The sequence below is a fragment of the Onychomys torridus genome, chromosome 2 (assembly GCF_903995425.1).
Source record: "Onychomys torridus chromosome 2, mOncTor1.1, whole genome shotgun sequence".
Taxonomy (NCBI): domain Eukaryota; kingdom Metazoa; phylum Chordata; class Mammalia; order Rodentia; family Cricetidae; genus Onychomys; species Onychomys torridus.
Window position 1 is genome coordinate 147,495,324 of NC_050444.1, and position 27,267 is coordinate 147,522,590.

The 27,267-nt window shown below is 45.4% G+C and overlaps 1 protein-coding gene across 2 annotated transcripts; it reads right to left on the reverse strand.

Annotated features, from left to right (window-relative positions):
• Positions 1-601: 601 nt before the first annotated feature.
• Dhdds (dehydrodolichyl diphosphate synthase subunit) lies at positions 602-25,276 on the reverse strand. Of its 2 annotated transcripts, none has more exons than XM_036178007.1 (9): positions 25,088-25,276; positions 24,634-24,748; positions 21,309-21,425; positions 19,672-19,814; positions 17,948-18,064; positions 16,852-16,953; positions 12,740-12,854; positions 9,428-9,535; positions 602-2,408 (listed from the first exon to the last, which is right to left on the reverse strand). In XM_036178007.1, the coding sequence occupies exons 2-9, from the start codon at positions 24,694-24,696 to the stop codon at positions 2,175-2,177; spliced, it is 999 nt and encodes a 332-aa protein (XP_036033900.1). In that variant the 5' UTR covers positions 24,697-24,748; positions 25,088-25,276; the 3' UTR covers positions 602-2,174. The 2 variants fall into 2 exon arrangements, with proteins under 2 accessions (XP_036033900.1, XP_036033899.1); XM_036178006.1 differs by having other exon boundaries at positions 602-2,411.
• Between the last annotated feature and the right edge of the window lie 1,991 nt (positions 25,277-27,267).

Genomic DNA, 27,267 nt, shown 5'->3' on the forward strand with positions numbered 1-27,267 from the left:
TTCGCTTGCGTGGGGCAAAAGCCGTTGAAGGAAAGCGCCGGAAGGTTAGGAAACAAGCAGACGAACAGGTGTGATGGCCAAGGGGCCCTTCCAGTGCACCCCAGCCCAAAGCCCAGTGTTCTGGAGCTAGTCAAGCGCACCGGAGGGAGGCTGCTAATCGCAGAAGCAAAGCAAGGCGTTCTCTCGGTAGTTACTAAATAAACCTTACATCTAAGAATTAAAAAAAAAAAAAAAATTATATTTGACACCCAGAACACAACCGGCTAAACATCTGCAACAGGGTGTGTGGCGCTTAAGTGGAAAACACACAAACAGGTCCCACCTTATTTTTTGAGGCAAGGGTTGAAGCTAGTTTGCACTAAGCACACTAGCAGAAAGCAAACCTCCAAACCGAGCATTTTGCAGCCTTTGCTTCTGGGCAGCAATGGATCTGCCTCTTCTTTCCACTCCCACAGTGCCTCCGGAGGCAGCCCCCACCCCCACCCACTCCACCCTGTGCACCTTTCCCAGAATATAGGTCCCCAGGCTGGAAGATACCTTCCCCATTAATCACCTGTACCGTACTCCAATCGCAAGAGAAAGTCAGCCAGGACTCAACAGCCATGCTTGCTGGGCAGATTCCTGCTGCCTCCAGCCTCTCGTTCCCGCCTTAATTGTAGGGCTCTGCATTATAGCCACATAATTCATGCCTCCCTAATTAAAGCTGTCGACAGCCTCATTGTAAAGCTGGAAAATGTACAGCACCTGCTCTTGGGGAACTCTGTGCCAGGGACTGATTTTGGGGAGTGCCAGGTGTATAGGGGGCCTTGCCAAAGGGTGCACTGATTGGCTTTTGGGTGGTGTCAGGCTTTTATACTTGATTCTGGAGGAAGAATGATGGCCAAAAGGTCACCAATGACAGGTATATAGACACAAAACGGGGGGGGGGGGGGGAGCAAGGCAAAGAAAGTTAGGAATCTCAGAGCACATAACAGCCCACCCCTTTCTGGGAGGGAGGTGCTGGGGGAAGGGTTTGCAGACAGAATGAGAAACCCAGAGTGGCATTTGGTCAGAGTTCCTGGCTAGTATTTACTGCTCTGGAGGCATCTGAAGCAGAACAGCTCTGCAGACCTTTCTTCAAAGGTAGTAACCTCTCCTCAACCTTATGGGGTGGCAGGGGATCTCGCCTCCTCCAGGAAGTCAGCGTGAGCCCTCACAGGCCGAGGGCCTGCAGGAAGCTCTGCCGTGAAGAGTACATTGATTGTCTCAGGGCCCACTTGGGGGGTCAGTTCAGAGAGCTGTGTGGAGCAGCCTTAAGGTTGGGAGCGGGAATCAGTTTGAGTTGGCAAGGGAAGGAGACAGTCAATCAGGAAACGCTAGGTTCTGTTCAGTCCTGATGTGTTACAAGTTGGCCTGTGTTGGATTAGACTGTAGGACCTCTACACGCCCTTCTGTACCCTGTAGCCATGGAGGGGTTGGGTCTCACTGGGGAGTGGAGCCTGGCCCCGTGCCCTGCTAGGGGGAGTAAAGCTGGTGTGGGCTGAGTCAACAATAGGTAATTGGATTGTAATCGCCCGCCTGGCTTCCATGAGCCATTGGGGGCGCTGAGCCTTTCAGTGAGCAATCAGTACTGGTGGTGGGAGGGATGGAGATTCAATAGCAAATCCCAGGTGGAGAGCCAAGGGGAGGAGCAGCAGATGGGCAAATTTTCTTCCTGTCCTTCCCACCCCTTTCTTTCCTGCCCAGTGATACTGGCTGCCTATCAGTTATTTACCAGTAGATTCAAATCTTTTGTAAAAGTCACGTGGGGGGCTTAGGCAGGATGGGTAAAGGCCTAGGTTTTAGGAAGACCTCTTCTGCATGTTGAAGGATATACTAGCGGAAAAAGAACATGCATCCAAAGACGGGGACAGGAAACACAGGTCATGAGTTAGGGTCCCTGATCTTCAGATTATCAGTACCTAGTCTTGGACTTAGTGTAAGCCTGGGAGACCCTCCCTCAAACTCTAGTGGAGGTCACTATCACAGGTAACCCAAGGTGTCTGTCTACAGGTAGTAGGCCTTGCCTTTGGGGCTCCCTGAAAAGCAAAGGGAGCATAATTCATCAAAAACAGGTGCCTTTCACAAAGAAAAGAAAAGGAAGTTGGGGCCCAAGAGGCACAGGGCAGGGCAAAGTGGCCAGTAGCCAGCCTCACTTAGGCAGATGCAGTGCCCAAAAGTGCCAGCCAGTCAGCCCGTTTAAGTTCCAAGGCCTGCAGGAAGCCCTGGACTCGCTCTTCCCGTTTGGCGGAGAGTTTGTGCAAGCATGCCCGTCGGAGGTGGGCATCCCCGCTGGCCTGGCCCTCTCGAAGCAGCAGCTCTGTCACTGCAGCCTGGTCCCTCTCCAGCTGGCGTTTCTTCCTCTCCTCAGCATACGAGTCTCGGGCCTTCTGCTGGAGAAAAGCAGGGTTTGGGGTAGGAAGATAATTTTAGGTGTGGGTGGAGATGGGATGGAGAAGATGGGAAGAGGGTATGGAGTGGAGAGTTTCCACCAGTGTGGAAAGGCACCCCTGTTACACAGACAAGCCAGCAGGAGTCCATCTTGGCCTGTTTTGTGTGGAAATATCTGTATTTCTTAAATTCTTTCAAGCTTACACTTGGAAACAGGTCAACAGTCTGACTTCTGATTCTCTGTAGCTGCAGGAAGATCCTCCTCGCCAACAGTTTTTTTTTTTTTTTTTTTAATTCATCTATAAAGTGGGGGCTGTGCCTACCTTGAAGAGAGGTTTAAGGGATTAGAGGTAATAAATGCAAAACCCACTCTAACATACTAGCAGGCAGAGAAACAGGGATTTTCTATGTTGCTATCTACTGTCTGAGATGATATTCTCTGGGTCTTCTTATGGTTCCTGAGTCAGGGTAAGGTGCCATTCTCTAGCTCCCTGGTCTATTTTTCAGGGTCCAGCTCTAGACTTGCCTCCTATAATGAAGACAGGCTTGACTCTCTGAGAAAACAGCCCTCCTAAGAACACTGAGAAGCAAATTCAACTCTTAAGCTACTTACTACTGCCTAGACTGGGTATTAGTCTCATGTCTGCTCTGATGGAGAAGAATCCCTCCAGAAGCAGCAGGGCCCCAGGAATCAATTGTGACAGCTGGTGGTGACCAGAGTCTCTGCAGTACCTCTGAGACCATGCATATATATGCCTTCAGACAACAAACTCTTCAAGAGGGCAGAGATGACTTCCTTTCTGGCACCTGGAGCACTCTGCATATGAAGCGTTCACTCACTCCACCACACGATCACAAGAGGACAGGAAGGGTGCTTGTGGCCAAAGCGGGGACTCCCTTTGGAACAGAAGAGGCCGGCTCGTCTCACGGACTGTTCCCGCCAATCTATCCGGCCTACAGAGTCTTGGCAGCAGACCTACTCACGCGCGTGCGTGCGGGCGGAACCTGTCCTGTCCTGATCAATCTATAGGCCCTGACTGCTGAGTCTCCACTTTTTTCTATATGTCATGCTCACAAACACTTCATCCATGGTCTCACTGACCTCAAAATAGAGCTGTGAGCAGGTCAGTGTGGTGGTGCACGCCTTTGATCCCAGCCCCTAAGAGGCAGAGGCAGGTGAATCTCTGTGTTCTAGGCTACTCTGGTTTACACATAGCAACCAGGACAGCCAGAGCTACATAACAGGGAGACCTTGCCTCAAAACACCAAAAAACAACCCCAAGAAACAAACAAAAAAATTACTTGTGTGTGTGGGAACACCTCAAGTTGGATCCCCAGAAACCAAAGGTGGCAGAATATGCCTATAAGCCAGGCACTGGTAGGGAGAGAGGACATCCCTGAAACCTACTGGCCTTCAAGCCTAGCAGAATAGATGAACTTCACCTTTAGAGAGATCCTGTCTCAAAACATAAAGGTACGGGGCTGGCAAAATGCACTGGTAGGGAAAGGTGCTATTTCATCCTGACAACGTGATTCCATCCCTGGAACCCACAAAAAGGTGGAAGGAGATCTGGTTATGGTAGTCCACACTTTTTTTCTTTTCTTTGGTTTTTGAGACAGGGTTTCTCTGTGTAGCTTTGTGCCTTTCTTGGAGCTCGCTCTGTAGCCCAGGCTGGCCTCAAATTCACAGAGATCCACCTGCCTCTGCCTCCCGAGTGCTGGGATTAAAGGCGTGCGCCACCACTGCCTGGCTTTTTTTTTTTTTTTTTTAAACGAAGATTTATTTATTATGTACACAAAAGAGGGCACCAGATCTCATTACAGATGGTTGTGAGCCACCATGTGGGTGCTGGGAATTGAACTCAGGACCTCTGGAAGAGCAGTCAGTGCTCTTAACCTCTGAGCCATCTCTCCAGCCCAGTAGTCCACACTTTTAATCCCAGCATTCAGGAAGCAGAGGCAGGCAGATCGATGTAAGTTTGAGGTTAGCCTGGTCTAACCTAACAGAGGGAGTGGCAGGCTAGCCCAACCTACATTGTGAGTTCCAGGCTGGCCAGAGGTACATAGTGAGACCCTGTCTCAAAAACAATAAAGTGGAAAGTGAAAATCAATTCCACAAAGCTGTCCTATGACCTCCACATACATACTGTGGGACACTGTGTATCTACCCACATTACACTTAAACATATACACTAATAAATAAAATAAAATAGGATGAGAAAGATCAAGGAAAGACACGTGATGTACGCTTACATATACACACACAAATAAGTACATATATCATATACATACACTAATCACACTACACATAAAAAAGTAGCATGAATTTTCTCAGGTCAGAATCAATTTGCTTGAAGCCCTGAAATTTGAGAAATTCCTGTCCAAAAGACTCTCACTTTTCTAAGACTATATTTCTTCTTCTAAAAAAAAAAAAAGAAAGAAAAGAAAAAAAGATTTATTTTTCTAATTGAGTTTTGTGTGTGTGTGTTGTGTGTGAACATGAGTCATGAATACAGGTGCCCACAGAGACTAGAAACATTGGCTTTGCCTCGGAGCAGGAGTTACAGGTGGTCATAAGCCCTTGAGTGAGGAAACTGATCATCTTCCTTTGGAGGAGCAGGAAATCCACTAACAGCTGAGTCATTTCTCCTGTCTTCCTTTTTTTTTTTTAATTTTTAAAATTTTTATTTTTATTTTTTTTTCCTGTCTTCCTTTCTTTTTCAAGTAAACTTTTTATTTCTAGGAAAAACCATAAATCATTCATATCACATACAAGAAATTTTCTTTAAGAGTAATTCTAGCTGGGTAGTGGTGGCACACATTTTCAATCCCAGCATTCAGGAGCCAGAGGCAGGTGGATCTCTGTGAGTTCAAGGCCAATGTAGTCTTGGTCTATAAAGTGAGTTTCAGCACAGCAAGGACTACACAGAGAAACCGTGTCTCAAAAATCAAAAACAATCCTGAGCAATTACACTTTTTATTTTATAGACCAGATACTGAAATGTGGTAATATAACAAAAATCTCTAGTCAAATATTTTTATTAGCTATTGAATATCTTACACAAAATTTTTCAATCAGTTAAAATAAACCAGCTATAAAATTGTATAATTTATTTTATTTTTGGCTTATAGCATAATTTTAAAAATGACTTATTTATTTAAAGACAGGGTCTTGCTATGTGACCCTGGTTGGCCTGAACCTTCGAATAGAAGCAGACTGGGCTCAAAGCTGTGGTGACCTCTGGTGCCAGGGCTGGGTCACAGTCATGTCTCGCTCGCTATGCCAGGCTCCAAGGCTTGCTCTCCTTCTTAAAATTAACATTTTGTACATTAATTAATTTTATGAGTACGAATGTTTTGCCTGTATATATATACATATATATATATGTATGTATATGCACCTGTGTATGCCTGGAGAGGACAGAAGCGGGCATCTTCTTTTTTTTTTGTTTGTTTGTTTTTTTGTTTTTGGAGACAGAGTTTCTCTGTGTAACAGCTCTGGCTGTCCTGGAACTCACTTTGTAGACCAGGCTGGCCTCGAACTCACAGAGATCCTCCTGTTTATGTAGTCTTGGCTGTCCTGGAACTCTACAGACCAGGCTGGCCTTGAACTCAGATCCTCTGCCTTCCAGTGCTGGAATTAAAGGTATGGATACTACACCAGGCTTAATTTTATTTATTTTTTAAAGAAACAAGTTCAGACAAGAAAGAAGGTTTTTTGAAGACTTACTTATTCTATGAGTGTTTGCTTCCATGGATGTGTGTGCACCTTGTGCATGCCTGGTGCCCCTGGTGGTCTGAAGAGGGCACTGCATTCCCTGGAACTGGGGTTAAGGATGGTTGTGAGTCACTATGTGGGAGTTCTGCAAGTGCCCTAAGCTTCCAAAGCACTTCTCCAGTCCATAAATAAAATCTAAAAAATAGGAGGAAAGGAGGGAGGGCTCAGGGTGAAGAGCACATGCTGCTCTTCTTGAGTGAGGTTCCCAGCACTCACATGGCAGGCAGCTCAGTTACCAGTAACTCCAGCTCCAGAGGATGACGCCTCTGGCCTCTGTGGGTAGCTGCACTCATGTGTATATAAACTTTAGTTAGTTACTAACACTAACAATAAATTAAAACAACAAAAAGCAGGTTTAGGGCTGGAGAAGCAGATCAGTTGGTCTAGTGCTTGCCTAGTTATGTGAGGTCCTGGATTTACTCACCAGCACCAAAGGGGCTTAGACTCTCAGCTCTGCCTCTGGCCCCTCAAAGTCTACGTGACTTTTTCTTTACCAAATGCCCATTAGATAGTTAGATTCTGTCCATCCCTAAGTCCTCTGCTTCTGTTACTTCCACTCCCAAGCTTTGCATGACTGAGAGGCCTGCCTGTGTGTCTGGGGCCTGCGTGCCTGGGGCGCGTTTCCCAGGCCTTCCCTTGGCATTCCCTCAGGTAGGCGCTGCCCCCTCTCATTGTGTCCTATCATCACACTGGGTGGGTGTTCTACATCGCCTTACCACAGCTGAGGATTCCCTGCCATGTCTGCTTGTTGATTGTCTATCCAACTGAAAGTGGAAAGCCCCATGAGGGCAGAGGTCTTCTCTGGCTGGGTAACTGCAGGTCCTCCTGTGCTTGACAATATGCCTGATTCAGACCAGGGAGTCAGTAAACACTTATGAAGACAGAACCTGTGTCAACTCCTCTACAAACCACGTGCAAAGCCCTGAGAAACCTGAGCTAAAAAAAGGCTTCTGGGCCTTCCAATTAGAGGTCTACACACAAGACTATCAATGCCCCAAAGCTTCACACACAGGCTCTCTGGGCTTCCTGCAGAGCCAATTTACTCTTACTTTATATACACAACTACTGTGCTTAATTACCTGCTTTCTCTGCCTATAGCCGATTGAAAACAGTAAACAGGAAGGAGAGCGAAGAGGAGGGATGCTGTCACAATCAGCCACCCACACAGCAGGAGACGAAGAGGAAGGACTTAGAAAAGCACACGGAAGTCTCAAAGCCAGGTATTTCAGGGCCACCTAGCTTCACATCAACAGTCCTGCTCTTCAAAGGCATCACTGTACAATGAAGTGCTTGAGACAGGAGTTACCACTACCATCATCATTAGAAAGTGATTATTCTAATCATCATCACCACTAGCAACTGCTAGGTACAGTGTAGGTGCCAATGAATTACAAGATCTACTTCAGCAAGAATGTTTCCATTTCAGAGGGAGCTTCAGTCTCATGGGAAAATCCTCATTGGCAGCAGGTAACTGAAGCTTTGCTGGTTTTCTTTTTGCTTGTTCTAAGCTGCCTTGTTCAAATCCACTCGTATTTTGAGACTCAATGATAAAATCTTCATAATTCAAGTCACTAACGCCAGGAGTTCAGAACGGGGGTTCCTGGACAGGTTTCAGGGATTGTGAACCCCAAAAGTATTCTATGTAGCTGAGTGTAAGTACAATCCTATGGAAAGTAGACCTGGTTTTCATTGGACATGTTCTATGGTTTTCATTAGTTTCCCAAAAAGGGCCCTAAGACCAACAAGCCTCCTGGCTTACATCATTCCTTCTTCCTGGCCATTATTTCTCCAGACTTAAGAAACAGCTGATTTCAAAATTCAAGTTCCTGGCTCTGTGGTCCTGGCACAGTTGGTCTCTCTGTCCCTGTTTTCCTATCGCAAAAATGAGGACAGCCAGTCCGTTATACTTAGGGAAGGCTAACTAGATAACTATACAAGAACCAGCAGAGCCCCTGGATGTCAGCAGTGGTAATCCCTACAAAGACAGGCGACAACAGGAAGACAATGCTGCTCATGAGTTCTGCAGACTTCTACCGTCACACCTTTATTAATGGCCTTGAGAAATCCTCCTGCCTCAACATCCCACTAGTAGTACAGGTGGGTGTCAGCAGCATCTATGACTTTATCTAGGCTAACATCTTCAGGAAATACTGGACAATCTGAGAAGCTTTCTCCTGTCTCTTTAGGACACTTTATTCTTATATCATATTGGTTTCTAAACAATGTTTCGTTTCTTTTCCTTTCCTTCCTTTTCTTTTCTTTTTTTTGAGACCAGGCCCTGGGTGGCCTGAAATTTGATATGTAGGGCTATGGATATCACTCTGTATAAATAAAATGCTGATTATCCAGTAGCCAGGCAGGAAGTATAGGCGGGACAAGCAGAGAAGAGAATTCTGGGAACAGGAAGGCTGAGGCAGAGAGACGCTGCCAGCCGTGCCATGAGAAGATGTTAAGATACTGGTAAGCCATGAGCCACATGGCAACTTATAGATATATAGAAATGGGTTGATTTAAGACATAAGAACAGTTAGCAAGAAGCCTGCCACGCCATACAATTTGTAAGTAATGTAAGTCTCTGTGTGTTTACTTGGATGGGTCTGAGCAGCTGCTGGACTGGCGGGTGAGAGAGATTTGTCCTGACCTTGGGCCAGGCAGATCCAGGAAAACGCTAGCTACAATGTAGACCAGGTTGGCCATGAACTCAGACATCTACCTGTCCCTGCCTCCCAAGTGCTGGGGTTAAAAGCCTATAGTACCATGTCCCAGTCATTTTTCCTCTCTTTATTCATTTGTATACGAGAGACTAAGAAGACCTACCTGAGTGAGTTCTTGGGAGTAGTAAGTATTGAGGTGCTGCATTTGAACTATTCAGCGTCTGACACACAATAAATGATCAGTGGGTGTGGTAGGTATTATGATTGTAATGATTAGCATTAGGTTTGTCAAGAAATGTTTGGTGGGCTGGAAAGATTGCTCAGTGGGTAAAGACACTTGTCACCAAGCCTGACAATCTGAGTTCAATCCTTGAGACCCACATGAAGGAGAGAACAACTTCCAAAGGCTGTCCTCTACATATACACGATGACACATACATGCATTAATTATGGCACGTCTATGCACACAAACACATATACAAGTAAATAAATGTAATAAAGATTTTTTAAAGTACACAGTGAGGTATAGCACAAGGTAGATCTGTCAGTGCCTACCTCTCCCCATCCTACCCTGCCCAGCTCGTACCTGAAGTGCACTATAGTTCATCTGAAACTGCATGATTGCCTCACAGAGGTTCCAAAATGTATACTCCGGCCACAGAACAGGCTGGAACACCAGGCAGGAATGGGAGGTCTGGTGAAGCAAGGAAGAGAGTAGGAGTCAGTCACACCCATGGAGCTGCACCGCTGGTCAGTCCTCCACTGGGGGCCAGCTGAGGGGAAAGGCCTGGAAACAAGACAGCACAGGTTTCCAGAGCTCGGAATGTTCCTGCTGCCAGCCCATTTCCCTCATTGTTAGAAGACAGAGCATGTTAGAAGACAGAGCACGGGGCAATTAGATCACCCGCCTGCGGCAAAGCAGGGCTGGACCAGATAAATGTCTACACCAGTCTTTTCCCTGTTTTCGTCTTTATTTGAGAGAAAGTCTCACTGTGAAGCAGTGGCTGGAAAGGAATTCATTATGTAGAATTCAGGCTGTCCTGAAATTCACATTCATCTGCCTGCCTCCTGAGATCTAGGATCAAAGGTGTGTGCACCGCACCCAGCTCCACCACACCTCTAAAAGCCAATTTTAGGACTAGGAAATAACATCTGGATTATGTTATTGGCTCTAGGAGGTCATTTGAGATGCACACAGTCTGACAGAGTCGGCCAGAAGGAATGGTAGCTGCTCTTGTTATTTTAAGAGGCAACAGTGTGGCATCAGGCTTAAGCCCATGGGTTCTGGAGTCAAGCTGCCTGGGTCTATCATTACCACTGACCTGGCTGAGTTATTTAACCTCTCTGGGCCTCAGCTTCCTCAAGTCTAAAGCAGAAAACACTGAGAGTCTGGTTTTATTACCTATGAAGATTAAATGTATGAAGGAAAGTACAGAACGGTGTGGACATGAACTATCATGACTACCACTGAGCTACCCCAGCCCCGAGTAGTCCTGAAAGCCCAGGCTTTACTGTCTGTTGCATTAAACAACCAAATGGGACATGGGACAACTTCTTTGCTATTCTAGACCAATGTCACCTTCCTCACAGCTGTTACCAAGATACAAAGTATTTTCTCTGGGACAGGAGGAAGTAACCCACAACAGGGTTTCTCTGTGGAGCCCTGGCTGTCCTGGAACTCACTCTGTGGACCAGGCTAGACTCAAACTCATACAGATCTGCCTGACTCTGCCTCCCAAGTGCTGGGATTAAAGGTGTGCGCCACCACCACCTGGCTGAGAAACTGCTTTTTATTTTGTTTTGCTCTTAAATTGTGAGACATTCTCACTATGAAGCACTGGCTGGCCTGGAATTTGCTGTATAGAACAGACTGACCTCAAGCTTCTTCCCATGGCTGCATGACTTGTTGAAAGTCTGGACTTGCCCAATGGTTTCCCTTTTATAGAAAGTAGGAGTCAGTTCTGAGCTGACCACTGCTACACGTCCAGCACAAAGCGGGGACTCAAGCGTTTTTTCTGAGGAAATGTGGTGACGACTGTGGATCCTAATAAACTGCCTAGAGATCAAAGACCAGAACAAGCCACTAGATTGAACATACAGGCCAGGCAGTGGTGGCACACACCTTTAATCCTAGCACTTGAGAGGCAGAGATCCATCTGGATCTCTGTGAGTTCAAAGCCACCCTGGACTACATGAGATTGACTCGGACTAGGAGAGAAACCGAGCCAGGCAGTGGTGACACACATCTTTGATCCCAGTACGGGGAAGTGTACACACCTTTAATCCCAGGAAGTGATGGCTGGGCGGAGAAAGATATATAAGGCGTGAGGAGACAGGAACTAAAGGGGTGTTTTTTTGACAGAAGCAGAGCTTTTTCAGCTGGAGGCTTTTGAGTGAGGACTCAGAGGATTTCAGAGGATTCGTGGAGTTCGTGAGGTAAGATGTGGCAGCGGCTTGTTCCTTTGTCCCCAATATCCGGCTCTAAGTTTTTTATTAAAGACCTTTTTAATATTTGTGTTATAGCAATCAGTGAGCTTCTGTGGATGACTGTCCTCTACTAAGTCTCCCTTTTAAAAACATGGGATTCCTTCACCTGTACGGTGACCCTTTGGTTCTTTACCAGTATGTTTCTCTGTCTATCTTTCTTCCTACCGTTCTAACTCCTTTCCTCTCCTTCCCTTTCTGTCTTCCCCAAAAAGTTCCAGGGATCGAACCAGGGCATTGAGCATGGTCAGCAAGCAGGGTAACACTGAGCTATACATCCAGCCCCACAACTATGGTTTCTTAAGTCTCAGCTCAACATAAACTTTAAAAATGTGATCTGAGCAGAATAGCCACAGAACCATGTAAATGTACACTGTATTTCCTTGAAGATACACAAAGACTAAAGAAAGGCATTCTCAGCAGCTAGCGGTTAGTTCCCTGGGCTCTTTTACTGGGACTGGATCTTGCAGATCAGGCGAGGCTGGCTGGCCAGAGCTCCAAGGATCCTCCTGTTGGCAGTTTGTGAGCATTGGGATTTGGAGTGTGTACCGTCACAGCAGGCTTTTTATACGGATGCCCAGGCTCAAATTCAGCTAGGTATACTTATGCACCAAGCCTTACCAAATGCCCTATCTTCTTAGCCTCTCACTTTTAAGACCGATCCATTAAAATTCCTGGACTTTGGATACATGAGGTATTTCCAAATTGAGTCTCCCTTAACCTTCCCCCCTCTTTTTCTTTCTTTCTTTCTTTTTTTTTTTTTAGTTTTTTGACCCTATGTTGTCCTTGCTGTCCTGAAACTCCCTCTATAAACCAGGCTGGCCCCAAATTCAGAGATCCACCTGCCTCTGCCTTCCTAGTGGTAGGATTAAAGGTGTGCACCATAATGCAGAGATTTTTCAACAATCAATAGTCCTAATTGAATGCAAATTTTAGGGACTACCTATGCTGGGATAACTGAGCAAAAAGGCATCAGTAAGCCTGAGAGTCTGGATACAAGTCTCTCATAAAACATGCAAGCAGAGATGTAGCCCATGTTCTGAAGAGGACACTACTAACAGAAAGGTAAGGTTCCTGTGGTGCTAGAGTGACTGCCAGGTTAACCACGGTTTCAAGGGCCCATTCTTTGAAAAGGGGCATTTGGGCAGTTTTCATTAGGGTAGGATGCTTTGCTTTCCCTTAGGACGAAAGCCCTGCACTTCGGATAGCAAGACCCACGTTATACGCGCAGGGTCAGGTGAGGAATGGAAAGTGAATGTTAGCAGGCACAGCCTACAGGTATTGCTCTGCATGTTAGCCCTCACTCCTGCTCACACAACGGTGTAGAATGGGAATGAATCACTCTCCTTCAGGGTTTGGGTACAGTTCTACTATTCAGCCCAATCCCAAAATAACATGCTCCAAAATGACCTACCTGCCAGAGCAAGAAGTCACTGAGCCGAACTTCTCCCGAGGTCCGTATCAAGATGTCCGGATGAGGAGAGTGGTTGCTATAGAGACACTTATCGAGCAGGGACTCAGAGACATCACTAAGGCCATCGGGAAACAGAAGCACACATCTCTTTGTAGTACTCTCTTGGTGAACTTCCATGCGCAGCTTCCCAGTTCAAAGGCCATTATCAAACACATTTGCCAGTGGATCACCAACCCCAAGAATGACTTTAAATCTGCACAACCACATACAATACTTTTTGGGGGGTTGGGAGCATTACTAGGATTGAACCTAGGGTCTTGGTACATCCCAGGCAAGTACTCTAACACTATACTATATCATCCTAAGCCCTGCGTAAGGTATTCATAATCTGGTTTTATAGATACAGAGATGAATAATTTGCCCAAACACATTTACCTACAGGCCTAAACCAGATGTGTCACTACGCTGTTTCTCTTCATTTGAAGTGTTGTTTCAAAGGCACCCTGTGACCTAGCAATGTGAAGAAGCACTCTGCAACTAGGCCTCTTGCCTTTGTAAGAAAACTTAGGGCCAGGTGGTGGTGGCACACGCCTTTACCAGCACTCAGGAGGCAGAGCCAGATGGATCTCTGTGAGTTCGAGGCCAGCCTGGGCTACAGAGCAAGATCAAGGAAAGGCGCAAAGCTACACAGAGAAACCCTGTCTTGAACAAAATAATAATAATAATAATAATAATAATAATAATAATAATAATAAAACCCTGGAATACAGAAAATTTGAATGGCCTTGTGCTTACTCAGTAAATGGTCACAATTATTATTTATCACACAGGACGGAGGGCCCCAGGAGGCCAAGCAGCCTATTCAAAGTAACTCCTTGACAGTTTCCACCCTTGAATTCCTTATTCCCTAATTCCAGGCTCACAAACAACCTGTTAATTTGTTTTTGTCGTTGTTGTTTGTTTGTTTTTTGAGACAGGGTTTTTCTGTGGAGTCCTGGCTGTTCTGGAACTCACATTGTAGACTAAGCTGGTCTCTAATTCACAGAGCTCTGCTTCCCTCTGCTTGCTGGGATTAAGGGCGTGCACCACCACCAGCCACATTCAACCTGTTAAGAGGTGCTGAGTTGAGACATCAGCCTCTTGACCCTGGAGATTTTATCTACCCTGTCAACACGAAAGCCCCACAGAGGCAGACTACAAAATGATGGAGTCAGGAAGACAGTCAGGAAAGCCTTCCTGGGAAGTGAGCAAGATGTAAGGTCAGTGGGTTCTGAAGCACAGGGTGAGGGTAAAGCATGTGATACCAGGAGTCAGATCAGTTCCTAGGAGCAAATATATATTAAGTCTGCTTGCTAAATTAAGATTATTCTTTCTAGCATAAATATTTTCCATTATTACTTCAATTATTATCTTATATATAAGACTACTCAAAACATGAATCATAAAGCATAATATAATGAACAACTATGAAATTACCTCAAAGCTAATTAACAATAACTTGCATCTACATATATATGTTCTCATGTTTTCTCTGTCTTTTCCTCTCTCTCTCTCTGAGGCTAGGAAGTGATAGAAATTGAACCCAGGGACTTGCACACATCAGGCTCAAACATGTCCCCACTCCTGTGTGTTCCCCTTTTGCCTTAACAGCTTGACTACCTCCTATCCCCACCCACTTAACCAGTGCCTCAACAGCCAATTTATAATTTACAACTTAATTTACCCTTCTAGAGCATTAGCACCATCATGCCAACATGTGCCAACCTCTTTCTCAATCTGTACCAACAAATGCCCTTTTGTGCTCTGTAACACAGAGTGTAAGTGCCAATCAGGCCTACAGGCTCATAAAGAGTTTCTCAGAACTCCATCCTTGGCCTTCTACTCACAGGAGACTCTCTTTAGCTCCCTCTTGCCCCTCGTCAATCCATCACCCTACATGACCTTCCTGCTGGAGTACCTCTGGTTGGTCCTGACCCCCCTGGACCAGTGATCCAACATCTCTGTTCTGACAAACCCAGAACCAAACTATTGGTTCCGTTCCTTAAATGGGATCCTGCCTCGGGTGCCCTAGCACAGTGGAGGGCACCAGTGTCCACTGTTAAAATCCAGGGGTCAAACATCCTGGATAACACATCCTTTCTCCAGAATCAGTCCATTCAGTTCTCCTAAATCTTCCTCTCTGCAGCTCGGTGCAGGGTGTTTTATCCATTCGAGCACCATTACAATCCAGGTTCCTTCCAATGGCATCCCACTATTCAGGAGTTGCTATAACCAAGGCTCAACTCATAGTCCTGCCTATGGCTGCTGCTTCTCTCTTAGGTCACTTTGCCTTTAGGACATGTATCACCACTATGTCTGGATTAATGTCTGTTTCCTTACCAGAGCTCCAAAATAGAGAAAAAAAGTAGATCTTTACATTCTTACCACTGTATCTCCTGATACAGAGCAGTGTGCTTACCTACAGCTGGTACTAGAAAATGAATAACTAAAAGGCTGAGCCAGGCATAGCAGCTCACATCCTTAATCCTGACATGTGGGAGACAGAAGCAGGCAGACCTGGTGAGTCCAAGGTCTAAAGAAAAGTTCCAACCAACCAGAGCTACATAGTGAGAGCTGTATCAAACCATGAAGAAAGAAAACAGTACTTTCTGGGGCCGGAGAGATGACTGCTACTCTGCCAGAAGACCGAGTTCAGTTTCTAGCACCCACTGGGAGCTCCAGCTACAGGGGAGCTGATACCTTCTTCTGGCCTCTGAGGGCACCTTCATTCATGTGCATATCGAGGCCCCACCCCACCCCCACCCTGACACACACACACACACACGCACACACACACACACACACACACACACACACACACACACACACACACACACACACACACTAAAAAAATAATCTTAAAAAACAAAACAGTACTTTCCGGGTGAGCAGTAGTCATTTTTTTAAAAAAAGGGCAACCTGTCTTCTTTTTTGTCCATTTCCTCTTTTATGGTGCCAGAGATCAAACCCTAGGTGATATGCCTACTAAGCAAGTGCTCCCCAACTGAGCTACAACCTCACTGTAACATCTTGTGATAATTTTGTTGTTGTTTTGAGATAGGGGTCTAGGCTGGCCCCAAACCTACAAGTGTTCTAAGTAGTGGGATCACGGTTTTGGGGCACCATGACCAGCCCAATTTCATGATTTTTAGTTTCCAGCCAATCACGCTACACTAGAAAAGCAATCAGGAAATTCCCTGCATCCCAAGAGCTCACATAATAAAGATGAAAGTCAAGGACTCTGGAATTGGTGTCTGGCCTTGGATATGCAACTCTCAGTTTCCACATCTATAAAATGAAAAGACTTGACTGTCTCACATGAGGTCAACAGTAAACAGGGAATATAACAATATTGCCTCAATTATTTCTGCTACCATTATTTTACTATTGCTATTATTATTTTACTAACATTATTAAAGATTATATTAGTAAAAACATTAGAAGGGCCAAATAGACAGATGGCTTCAAAAATTCCTCCATTCCTCCAAGCCTTAATAATTAGGATTCCGCCGGGCAGTGGTGGCACACGCCTGTAATCCCAGCACTTGGGAGGCAGAGGCAGGCAGATCTCTGTGAGTTCGAGGCCAGCCTGGCCTACCAAGTGAGTTCCAGGAAAAGGCACAAAGCTACACAGAGAAACCCTGCCTCGAAAAACAAATAAACAAACAAACAAACAAACAAACAAAAATTAGGCTTCCACTATGCCGGTAATGATTAAAATTTCCCCTTCCTTTCTTCCTTCTCTTCACCCTCCACCCATTCCTCACAATACCTTCATCCTGTGCTATGAAATTATAATAGGAGAAACCTAATAGTCTCCTCCACACAAAGCATAAAAAGAATGACTGGAGAAGTGGTAACAAGGGACAGGATGGCAGCGGTCCTGCTGATTCTCAACGGTTTGCCAGTGTGCCGTATACTCAGATGCTTCTAGCCTGTTTGGGGAACATCTCCTAAATCTTCCCACGTACACCCCTGATGTGAGCTCTGGCCAAGTATATGGCTCAGAAAAGGTTTTAACATAGTGCACCCCATCTTTCCTATCAGCTAACAGGAAAAGACACTCCGGATACCTGGGTTCCAGCAGACCTTGCTCCACTCCCCAGGCCATCTCTCTCACGGCATTGGTGATCTCATGACGGGATGTGTATGCAAAGCAGACATTGAGGAAACACCTGAGGATGGCAGAGCAGAATAAGTCACCAAACAAGGACAGAGTCTGATTGTGGTGCAGCTACCCCCTCGCAGGACACAGGCACTTTGAGTTTGCAGCACGCTTTTGAAGGGTGAGACTGTGGATTGTTTTATGATTTCCAAGAGTTCTTGGAATAGGCATGTTCTTCACTTAATTAGATCAAAACTAAATGATCTCTGATTGCCCTCCTGACCCTCCTCCTCTACTGACAACCAGCTCAGAGGACAGAACTCCACTGTGATATTAGCACAGCATAGGAGATCGAATATAAAATAAACCAGACAAACAGTAGTACTTCAAAGCCACACAGTGTTGTGTGGATTCCTGTACTTTCTCCTCTAAATCTGTCCATGGGCCAAAGAGTGGGATAGAAAAGATTCTTGAGCCAGGTGGTGGCGCATGCCTTTAATCCCAGCACTTGGGAGGCAGAGGCAGGCAGATCTCTGAGTTCAAGGCCAGTCCTGTTTACAGAGTGAGTTCCAGGACAGCCAGGGCAACACAGAGAAATCTTGTCTTGAAAAACCAATCAAACAAACAAGAATAGATTCTTAAAAGGCATATAGACAAGGATTAGGACTGTCGGATTTCTCTTTTTAGGCAGGGTCTCTCCATGTTGCCCAGGTTGGCCTCAAACTCACAGAGATATGCCTGTTCCTGCCTACTGAGTGGTGGGATTAAGGGTGTGTACCACCACACCTGGCCTAGGACTAATACCTATCCCAACTCTCATCAAGTTAAAGTATGTGTGGTTTGTCTGTATGTGTGCATGCACGTACATTTATAGTTGCATAAACACGTTGGGGTGGGGTGGACAAGCGATGAGGAACTGGGTTTGTATGGGAGTAAATGGTAAGGCTGCTGGTGCCCTCTCCAGGTGCAAGAAGCATCACAAACTACCCTTTGGTTGTACTTCATACCGAGCACAGACCAAGGAAGCTCTGGGCCCTCCCTTAAGGAACAGCCTGAGAACTTACTTGTTGTAGTTCTTGGTAGCCTGGACAGCCTGTGCAATCTTCTGCTGGAGGTCCAGAGGCAACAAATGCAGGTCGCCTAACACACGGATACACACCCCGTGCTTCTGGAGCTTCTCCCTGACCAGGGAGAGAGGCAGCATGTGACACAGCACCTGACGGGCAGCAGGCACTCAGGCAAGGAGCACCTGGGTGCTCTTGACACAAGGCACTGTTGAATGTGCAGGATTTCAGAGCCGGTGTCAACACTATGAAAGGCGATCAGTATAGCACGGAGGCTCAGACAGAAACTGGCCAAGGTCATTTCCTGTGTCATACCTGGCTTGAACCAGATCTGCCTGACTTGAGAATACAAACTCTTGGCCACATGACACTATCTCAGCTGACCTTACAGACAGTTGCATTTTATACTTTCTGTGACATCTGTCCCATTCTAGCAAGACAGTAAATTGCTCCAGAACAGAAACTGTATCATTGGTGACACCTGTTATTTTCTGCTGAGGTAAGATAATAATGGCAGCTGAGAGCACATTTTGTAGAGTTAGGTGGTGGTTGAAATACCTGGCTCTAACCAACAAACTCAATCACTGCACCATACTCTGAGGTACATACTGTAAGTTCCCCTTTGCAAACAAGGAAACTGAAGCACAGAAGAATCAAATGTTTAGAAATCTGGATGAATGAGAGGCTAGGTCTGAACCCGGGGCTCTAGTTACAGAGCCCGTACATATACTCATTCACAGTGCTCCCACAGTCCCTCAAGCTGCACACAGTGAGTACTCACATTTCTACCCAGTCTCTCACCTGGGAATGCCACAGAGTAACTGGTGTTTTAGGTTTGCAAAGCATGAGCTTATTGCTGTGGGGTAGGAATCTTGGCAGGTCCTGAAAGACCTGACCCAGAATTACAGGCCAGATTCATAACCACCCTATATAACCTTCACCACATTTTGTCAAAGTCTGAAAAACAAGAACTATTTACCTATTTTTGAAGATATACTAGATTATAAAAGATCAATATAGGGGCTGGAGAGATGGCTCAGAGGTTAAGAACACTAGCTGCTCTTCCAGAGGTCCTGAGTTCAATTCCCAGCAACCACATGATGGCTCACAACCATCTGTAATAAGATCTGGTGCCCTATTTTGGCATGCAGACATATATGCAGGCAGAACACTGCATACATAATAAATCTTAAAAAAAAAAAAAAAAAAATTGGTGCTGGAGAGATGGCTCAGTGATTAAGAGCACTGGTTGTTCTTCCAGAGTTCCTGAGTTCAATTCCCAGCAACCACATGGTGGCTCACAACCATCTGTAATGAGATCTGGTGCTCTCTTCTGACCTGCAAGCATGCATGTAGACAGAACACTGTATACATAATAAATAAATAAATCTTAAGAAAAAAATCAATGTATAGTTTAATCAAAGCAAAATCTGAATAAGACCTAGATTTCAACTCAAGTACCCCCACTTTTGATGATCCTTGCACATAAATCCTGGCATCTCTGAACTCAGCCCCTATTTGTCTCTCAATCTCCCACTACCTGCAAACTGGAAATAAGCAGCCCTACCATAGTCCCCACAAGCTGGAAAAGTGCAAAGAGATGCCTGGGAATGCTCGTTCTCAGGGAACAGAGGCAAGAAGTTCTTGAGGTTCCCAGAGGAACTGCAAAGGCCTGGAGGAGCCAGGGCTGGGGTCAGGGAGGGTCAGTCTGGACAGCATCTTACTGTTCTTCCATCAAGCAAGTGAACTTCTGTCGGGCTAGATCCAGTAGCCCGTCAACCTCACTCTTGGAGCGTTTGAAGTTCTCAATGCTGAACGCATAGACAGTCACTTCTAGGATGCCCAGGTTCAAACACCAGCGTAGAGTCTGAGGGCGAGAAGGTGAAGAGCTAGGACACGGGGGAATGGGAGAAGTAAACAATGTTTCCGCCTGAGTCAGGGTTGGAGCAAGGATGCTTCTCCTCCCTAGACCAGTAAAGCAAGGGCAACATCAGCACTTATGTTAGAATAATGAACCAACCAGGAAGAAGAAAATCACCATTCAAGAAACCGAAAAATCTGAGGCTGCCTATGGTGGCTCAGTTCTATTATCCCAGTATTTGAGAAGCTGGGACACATGGATCAAGGCTAGCCTAGACTACATAGTAAGATCCTGTCTCAAAAACAAACAAACAAACAAAAAAACCTACAAAAAATAAACAGAGGCTGGAGAGATGGCTCAAAGGTTAAGAACACTGGCTGCTCTTCCAGAGGTCCTGAGTTCAATTCCCAGCAAGCACAAGGTGGCTCACAACCATCTGTAATGAGAGCTAGTGCCCTCTCCTGGTGTTCAGGCATACATGCAGGAAGAATACTGTATCCATAATAAAAAAAATCTCAAGGGGTTGGGGATTTAGCTCGTGGTAGAGTGCTTGCCTAGCAAGTGCAAGGCCTTGCTTGGGTTTGATCCTCAGCTCAAAAAAAAAAAAATCTTTGGGCTAGAGAGGTGGCTCAGAGGTTAAGAGCACTGGCTGTTCTTCCAGAGGTTCTGAGTTCAATTCCCAGCAACCACATGGTGGCTCACAACCATCTGTAATGAGATCTGGTGCCCTCTTCTGGCATGTAGGCAGAACACTGTATGTGTAATAAACAAACAAACAAACAAACAAATAAATCTTTTAATTAAAACAACAACAAAAATAAAACAGAATAAATTGATCCAGGCATGTTGGTGAACACTTATCTGAGCATCTGGGAGGTAGAGGGCAGGAAGATCATGAGTTTCAGGTCAGACTTGGACCACATATTGAACTTGAGGCTGTATAACCCTGAGTTATATACCCTCTCTCAAAAGTAAATAAACAAGTAAGCAAATTTCTGTCACTAGAGTATCGGTAGAAAGGTAAAAACAAAAAGCCCAACAAATATAAAGTCACTAGGATGATATATGTCATTTCAAAAGTTGATTTTGTCGCGTGTGCAGTCATGCCCAGCAAATGTGTATGGGGTTAGAGGAAGGGCTGCTGGAGCCAGGTCTCTCCTTACACAACGGGTGTTCCAGGGACCGAGCTCAGGGTGTCAGACCTGGTGGCTAGCGCCCTTCCCTGGTGACCCAGCAATTTTATAAATGTTAAGACATTTAGTAGTAGCCTGGGTGAGACATAATAACACAAAACAATCAACCAAAAGCTAGCAAGAGACCAAAGTGTGTTATTGATTCTAATATTCTGGGATCAGTTTTGTTAATGGCAGTCTGAGACTCTTGGTGGCAAACAGGCAATACAGCAGAACAAAAATAAAAACCACTTAACCCACAGCAACTCCAATCTCCCTCTCTGCTATCTAGTCATGCCGTTCACTTAGGCTTTGTCACCACACCCACCTCAGCCAGCTTGTTGAAGCCCTGTGAGTGGCCCTCCTGCCGTTCCACCTGGCACTTCTTGGCATAGCGACGGTTTCCGTCCATTATGAATGCAACATGTTTGGGCACTGGGCCAGCCTAGAGAGTAAGACAAATGACAAGCCAATTTCATTCTTTTGGGGATAAAAGGGGAACAGTGGATCCTTAACTCAGAGGTTTGAACAATCAGATGAAATGCCTGGGCTGGCAAGATGACCCGGTGGGTAAAGGTGCTTCCTGCTAAGCCCAATGACCTGAGTGTGAGCCCTGGGACCAGTGCACAAACCGGAAGAATAACCAACACCTACAAGTTTTCCTCTGACCTCCACATATGTGCTGTGGCATGTATGTGCCTCCATTCAACACACATACATACACACACATACAAACACACACACAATAAACAAATGTCATTAACATACTCTGAGACAAAAACCTCAATTGTACAGAATAAAGCAGTTCACGATACCTTTCTTAGCATCCTTTCCTCCCCTCCCTCCCCCACATTGCTAGCGTCACCTCTGCTTTGACTTTAAGGCTCACCATTTCCACATATGAGAAAAAATACAAGTGGGACCAATTTTTGTAAGATGGGCTTATTTCATCTAACGTGATGACCTCCAGTTCATTTTCCTATAAGCTACATGATTTCATTCTTCATGGTTAAATACAACATTAGTGTGTATATATGCCACATTAAAAAAAAAATCCATCTCTTACTGAGAAGCACTAGACTGATTTGGAAAGCTGGCTACTGTGAACAGTGAGCAATAAACCTGAGGTGGTTGGCATCTGACGGGGCTGACTTTGATGCTTGTGAGCTACAGGAGTGACCTGGCTGAACCACCTGGAAATTCTACTTTTCATTTTCTGAGGAACCTTTCTAGTGATTTAAACAATCACCACACTACATTCCCATCAGCAGTGTGGAAGGATTCTTTTGCCTGTTTATCTTTGCCAAAAACCTGTTCTTTAAATTTTTCTTGACTGTCATCCTGTCTAGGGTAAAGCAAGATACTTTTTGGGGGGGGGGGTTTCGAGACAGGGTTTCTCTGTGTAGCTTTGGAGCCTGTCCTGGATCTCACTCTGTAGACCAAGCTGGCCTCAAACTCACAGAGATCTGCCTGGCTCTGCCTCCTGAGTGCTGGGATTAAAGGCGTGCACCACCACCGCCCAGCACAAGGTACTTTTGCAAATTTAATTTTATAACTGTAAGTGTATGGATGTTTTCCGTGCGTGTATGTCTGTGTACCACATGTGCACATATGCTCCTGCATAAAAGGGTATCAGATTCCCTGAAACTGGAGTTACAGTGAGATGCCCTGTAGGTGGTCCTGGGAACTGAACCTAAGTCCTCTGCAAGAATAGCAACAGCTGTCAGCCACTGAACCATCTCTCCAGCCCTTTCTAATTTGATCTTAATGAGTTTTGATTTTTGTTTTGTTTTTCAAGACAGGGTTTCTCTGTGTAGCCCTGGCTGTCCTGGAACTTACTCTGTAAACCAGGCTGACCTTGAACTCACAGACATTTGCCTGCCTCTGCTTCCGAAGTGCTGGGATTCAATGTGTGTGCCACCACCACCCAGCGAGTTTTGAGTTTTGTTTACCTTGTAGCTACAGATACTAAGCATTTTTTTTTCAGATACTAATTGACCATTTGTATTTATCTTAAATCTGTTCAACTGATTTAACTCTTTTATTAACTCATTATTTGCTCTTTTTGGTCTCTAACTTTTTCAAATAGCACGCACACACTACAGTTCTGATGTGGAGGTCAGAGGACAACTTCTTCTTCTTTTTTTTTTTTTAAAGATTTATTTATTTATTATGTATACAGAAGAGGGTGCCAGATCTCATTACAGATGGTTGTGAGCCACCATGTGGGTGCTGAGAATTGAACTCAGGACCTCTGGAAGAGCAGTCAGTGCTCTTAACCTCTGAGCCATCTCTCCAGCCCCACCCCAGAGAGCAACTTCTAAGAGTCGGTTCTCTCCTTATGCCCTGTAGGTAACGGGGTTGAAGTCAGGTTACTTGGTGGGGAGGAACCTTTATCCACTAAGCCATCTTCCCAGCTCATCCCTCCACTGTCTTCTCCTTTTGTCTTCTACAGAAAGCCTTTTCAAAAATCTAACCTAGTCAAGCAGCTCATATTTGCCAACATGAAGCTTTCATACATAGTTTCCTGAGGAGAGAGTTTCCATTTCTGGCCTGCTTTGTGATTACTTGGTATTCGTATGTGAGTATGTGAAGATACAAAGCTTACTGGCTGAAATCCATTGTTACATGCTGCTTGACTGTAGCCGAAAAAAAAAATCTCATGCACACAATATGACATGGTTGTGATTCCTGATGAGGCCTTTCGAGATGGCTCAGCTGGTAAAGGTGCTTGCCCCAAAGCCTGGTAATTTGAGTTCAATCCCCAAGACCCACTCCCAAAAGTTGTTCAATGGCCTCCACACGTATAGCATATACCCTGATACTAAGATAAATAAAAGAGTAACACTAGAAATTGTACAAATATTTGGCATACATATTTCATTTAACACTCATAAAGGCACGTTTGTTAAGCTACATAGCTGATAAATAACAGGAGCTTCCTTCATGGTTGTCTGCCTCTAGAGTTCAAAGTCTTAACCATCAAAGAAAGATTTACTCAGTAGATAGTGTAAGGAAGAGTGGATGGAAGCTCTAGAGCCGTGGTTCTCAACCTTCTTAACGCTGCGACCCTTTAATACAGTTCCTCATGGGGTGGTGACTCCACCCATAAAACTTTTCCCGTTGCTACTTCATAAATGCAATTTTGCTACTGTTATGAGTCATAATGCAAATATCTGATATGTAGACTATCTAACATGTAACCTTGTGAAAGGGTCACTAGACCCCCAGAGGGGTCATAACCCATAGGTTGAGAATACTGCTCTGGGGAGACAAATTTCAGTTCACGCTAATTCAAGTTCACATTCTCTCTCTTTTTTCAAACTCAGGTTCTTGTACATACCAAGCAAACATCCTACCAGTGAGCTCTTTTGACATTCCCAACACCAAAATTTCAATTTTCCAGAAGGAAAATCTAACAGTCTGTGTTGTCCAATGATATTAAGAGATCCTGGTTCTCCTTTAAAAAATAAGTCACTCAGAACAATAAACACTAGAAATGCAGCCCTGCAAGCTACATTATAATTTTAAGATTATCGCGTTTCTTTGCTAAACTCCACTTAACAACAGGGATTGCTAAAATTTAATAATGAATTTTAATAAGATTACTCAACTATCCAAAAGGTCAACTTGCCCTCTGGGCTACTGCTTACCTTTATGATATTGGCACAGAACCGTTCCCAAAGTGACAGCTCTCCTTCTTTGATCCATGACATAGTTCTTGCTATGTCAGAAATCACCCCAGAACAAAATAACAACCAGATAACCCTGAATAAATGAAAAAGAGAGAGAAGTCGTCCATGCTTGCAAATAAATAAACCAGACTTTTAGGGACTCTGTTGGACTTTGGCAAGCGGCCAGCATCTGAATCCAGAGACACTTGTCTAACCTCTCACCACTCAGGCCTGTACAAGCCAGCGGGAGACCTTTGGGACAAGGTGGTTCCCACTGTCTTTTCCTTCTTATGTGCACTGATTTCTTCCTAACATCCTGCCACATCATGGTGCCTACGTCTTGGTGGCTTCCCGTAACTACTACTCTTATTTCTTCCGCAAGCCATTTCTCACTCCGAGTTACCCAACCATTACCCCCCATCGGCTGCCGCACCTGTTACCCTGGTGGTCTTAGACTCACTCCTCCGGCCGGACCTTAATGTCTGTCGCGGCCGACTCCGCACGCACCGTCCCCTCCTCTGGGTCGCTCTGTTCACTCTAGGACGCCGTGGGACGCCTATTCCTACCACTCCTGGGCGACTCACGACGTGGCGCTGGAAGAATACGTCACCGCTCCGCGCTAGGACACACCTCCTCCGTCCATGGTGGGCGGAGCCACGCCTTGCGCCTGCGGACTCGGAGTGGTGCGAACTCTTGAGAGTCAGCTATTGGTGAACGCTCCCGCGGGGGGCGTGGACAACAGAGGCCTGGGAGGCCGAGGTCACGTGGTCCGGCGAGTTTAATTAAAGTCCATCCAGGTCTTGATTCCCGCACACTGCCACCAATCCTGAGCGGCTTCTGGTGCAGGGGCATTTACCCACAGGACGGCCGGGAGAAGTGGGGCCAGGGCGGGGCGGGGAGGCTGCTGCACTTCAGAAATTAGTTTCTTTTTGGATGACTGCTGTGGGAAACACGGTAACATCGTACTGTCGGCAATCTCCTGCCGCAGTCTCCAACTACTGGAATTATGATCGTAAACCGTGCCGGGCTGAACTCTGCTACAACTTAGTCTTAAAGTTGTACTTTTAGCGGAAAATAGTGGCTCACTGTCACTGAACTCAGCACTCAGGAGGCTGAGGCCAGGATTAGCTCAAGGTCTTCTCTGCTACATAGTAAATTTGAGGCCAGCTTGATCTATACAGGATATTGCTTCTTTTTTAAAAAAAATATTAACGTATTTCCGCTTATCACCTTTTAGTGCTATTGACTGATCAGAAAGAGGTTCCTTCCTCTGGTCATCCAGAGTTTATAATTTGCAGATTCCCAAGAACCCCGTAAGTGAATTTAAAAGCCAGAAAGAGTTTTACTCTAACTGGCTGTTGCGCTGGGGAACAGAGCAGAGGTGGGGCTTGCCTACCACATCAGTTCTGGGTTCAGTTTGTAGCCCAGCATAAAACAGAGCATGGTGGCCGTGGAAGGCAGGAGAATCAGCACTTTAGGTGACTGGAGTGTGAGGTTAGCATGGGCTTCACTGGGAAACTCAGCCTCAAAACTAAAGAAAAATAGAAACAATTTAAAAAACAGAACAAGAAGACCATAGTCAAGTGAAGTGAGAAATCAAAAGCATTGGTTGTATACCTAATCTTGCAGGACTTATGGATACCAAACAAACTTGGAGCTACCATGGGCTTCAGGGGACATCTCCAAAGTACTATCTATTTTCTTCTCCTTAGTGATGCTGATTGGGAAGAAGTTGTTCTTTCTCAAAGCTTAAAACACACACACACAAAAAAAAATCCCTGAACTTTCGGTATCTGATGCAACTAGCATTGGTTTCAAATCAAACTTGCATGTGTACTACAATTTCCCAATTCCCTCGAACCTTTGTGCCTCATTGGCCCTGCAGCCTCAAGGATACCGGCAAGGAAGACTCTGCCTGTCCCTGAGCTTTCCCTGATGAAAGTGCAGTTTTAACAGAAATGTGATTAAACAAAGCTGTGGAGATGAATAACCCATTCATCAGGTCTTACACTTCCATTCTCTCTCCTCTGCGAGCTGTGAAGCTTCTGCTAATAATACCTTTTCAGGAAGCCCGTTAGTTCAATGAAGTCCAGTAGTTAGCGTTGCTAGGTTTAACTTTTGGTCAATTAGTTAAAGGGTCACAACCCTCTGCTAACAGTGTGAGGATTTATTTAATCCACTTTCTAATACTTAGGGTTTCCCTCTGGTCAAGTTCTTCTCTCTCTCCCCAATTCCCCCTCCCCCGTTAAAATCTTCCTCTCCTTTGGAAAACATTTAAGCATTCATTAGAAAGCTAGCAAACTGAATCTCAAAATACTGGTTTATAGTCAGTGAATCTCCTTTGGCCTCAATTTCCCCAGTTCTGTCTGGCATTTTCCTTTTTGGGGTGTTGCAAGGGGTTAATTAGGATTTGTAAAGGGCTTTGAGGAGTAAAGGACAAAGTGTTATTGGGGTCTCATGCCCTAAGCCCTGGCCCCATCCTTTCATCCCAGCCAGTGGCATAGGCATCCCTATTCTTATGCATGCCAGGCCTCTAATCCCCTCTTGAATGTGGCAGCTTCCAAGGAAGGGACAAGAGGCCTTAACTAGAAACAAAAATCCAGTGTAATGAGG

What these genes read in the sequence shown, in the direction of transcription:
- Dhdds (XM_036178006.1), bottom strand. Translation starts at nt 24,696, where the DNA reads ATGTCATGGATCAAAGAAGGAGAGCTGTCACTTTGGGAACGGTTCTGT. An exon ending in CAAGGTCTGCTGGAACCCAG is followed by an intron (nt 12,855 to 16,851) that starts GTATCCGGAGTG and finishes CGATGGCCTTAG; the next exon opens with TGATGTCTCTGAGTCCCTGC. An exon ending in TGAACTATAGTGCACTTCAG is followed by an intron (nt 2,412 to 9,427) that starts GTACGAGCTGGG and finishes GCTTTTCTCCAG; the next exon opens with CAGAAGGCCCGAGACTCGTA.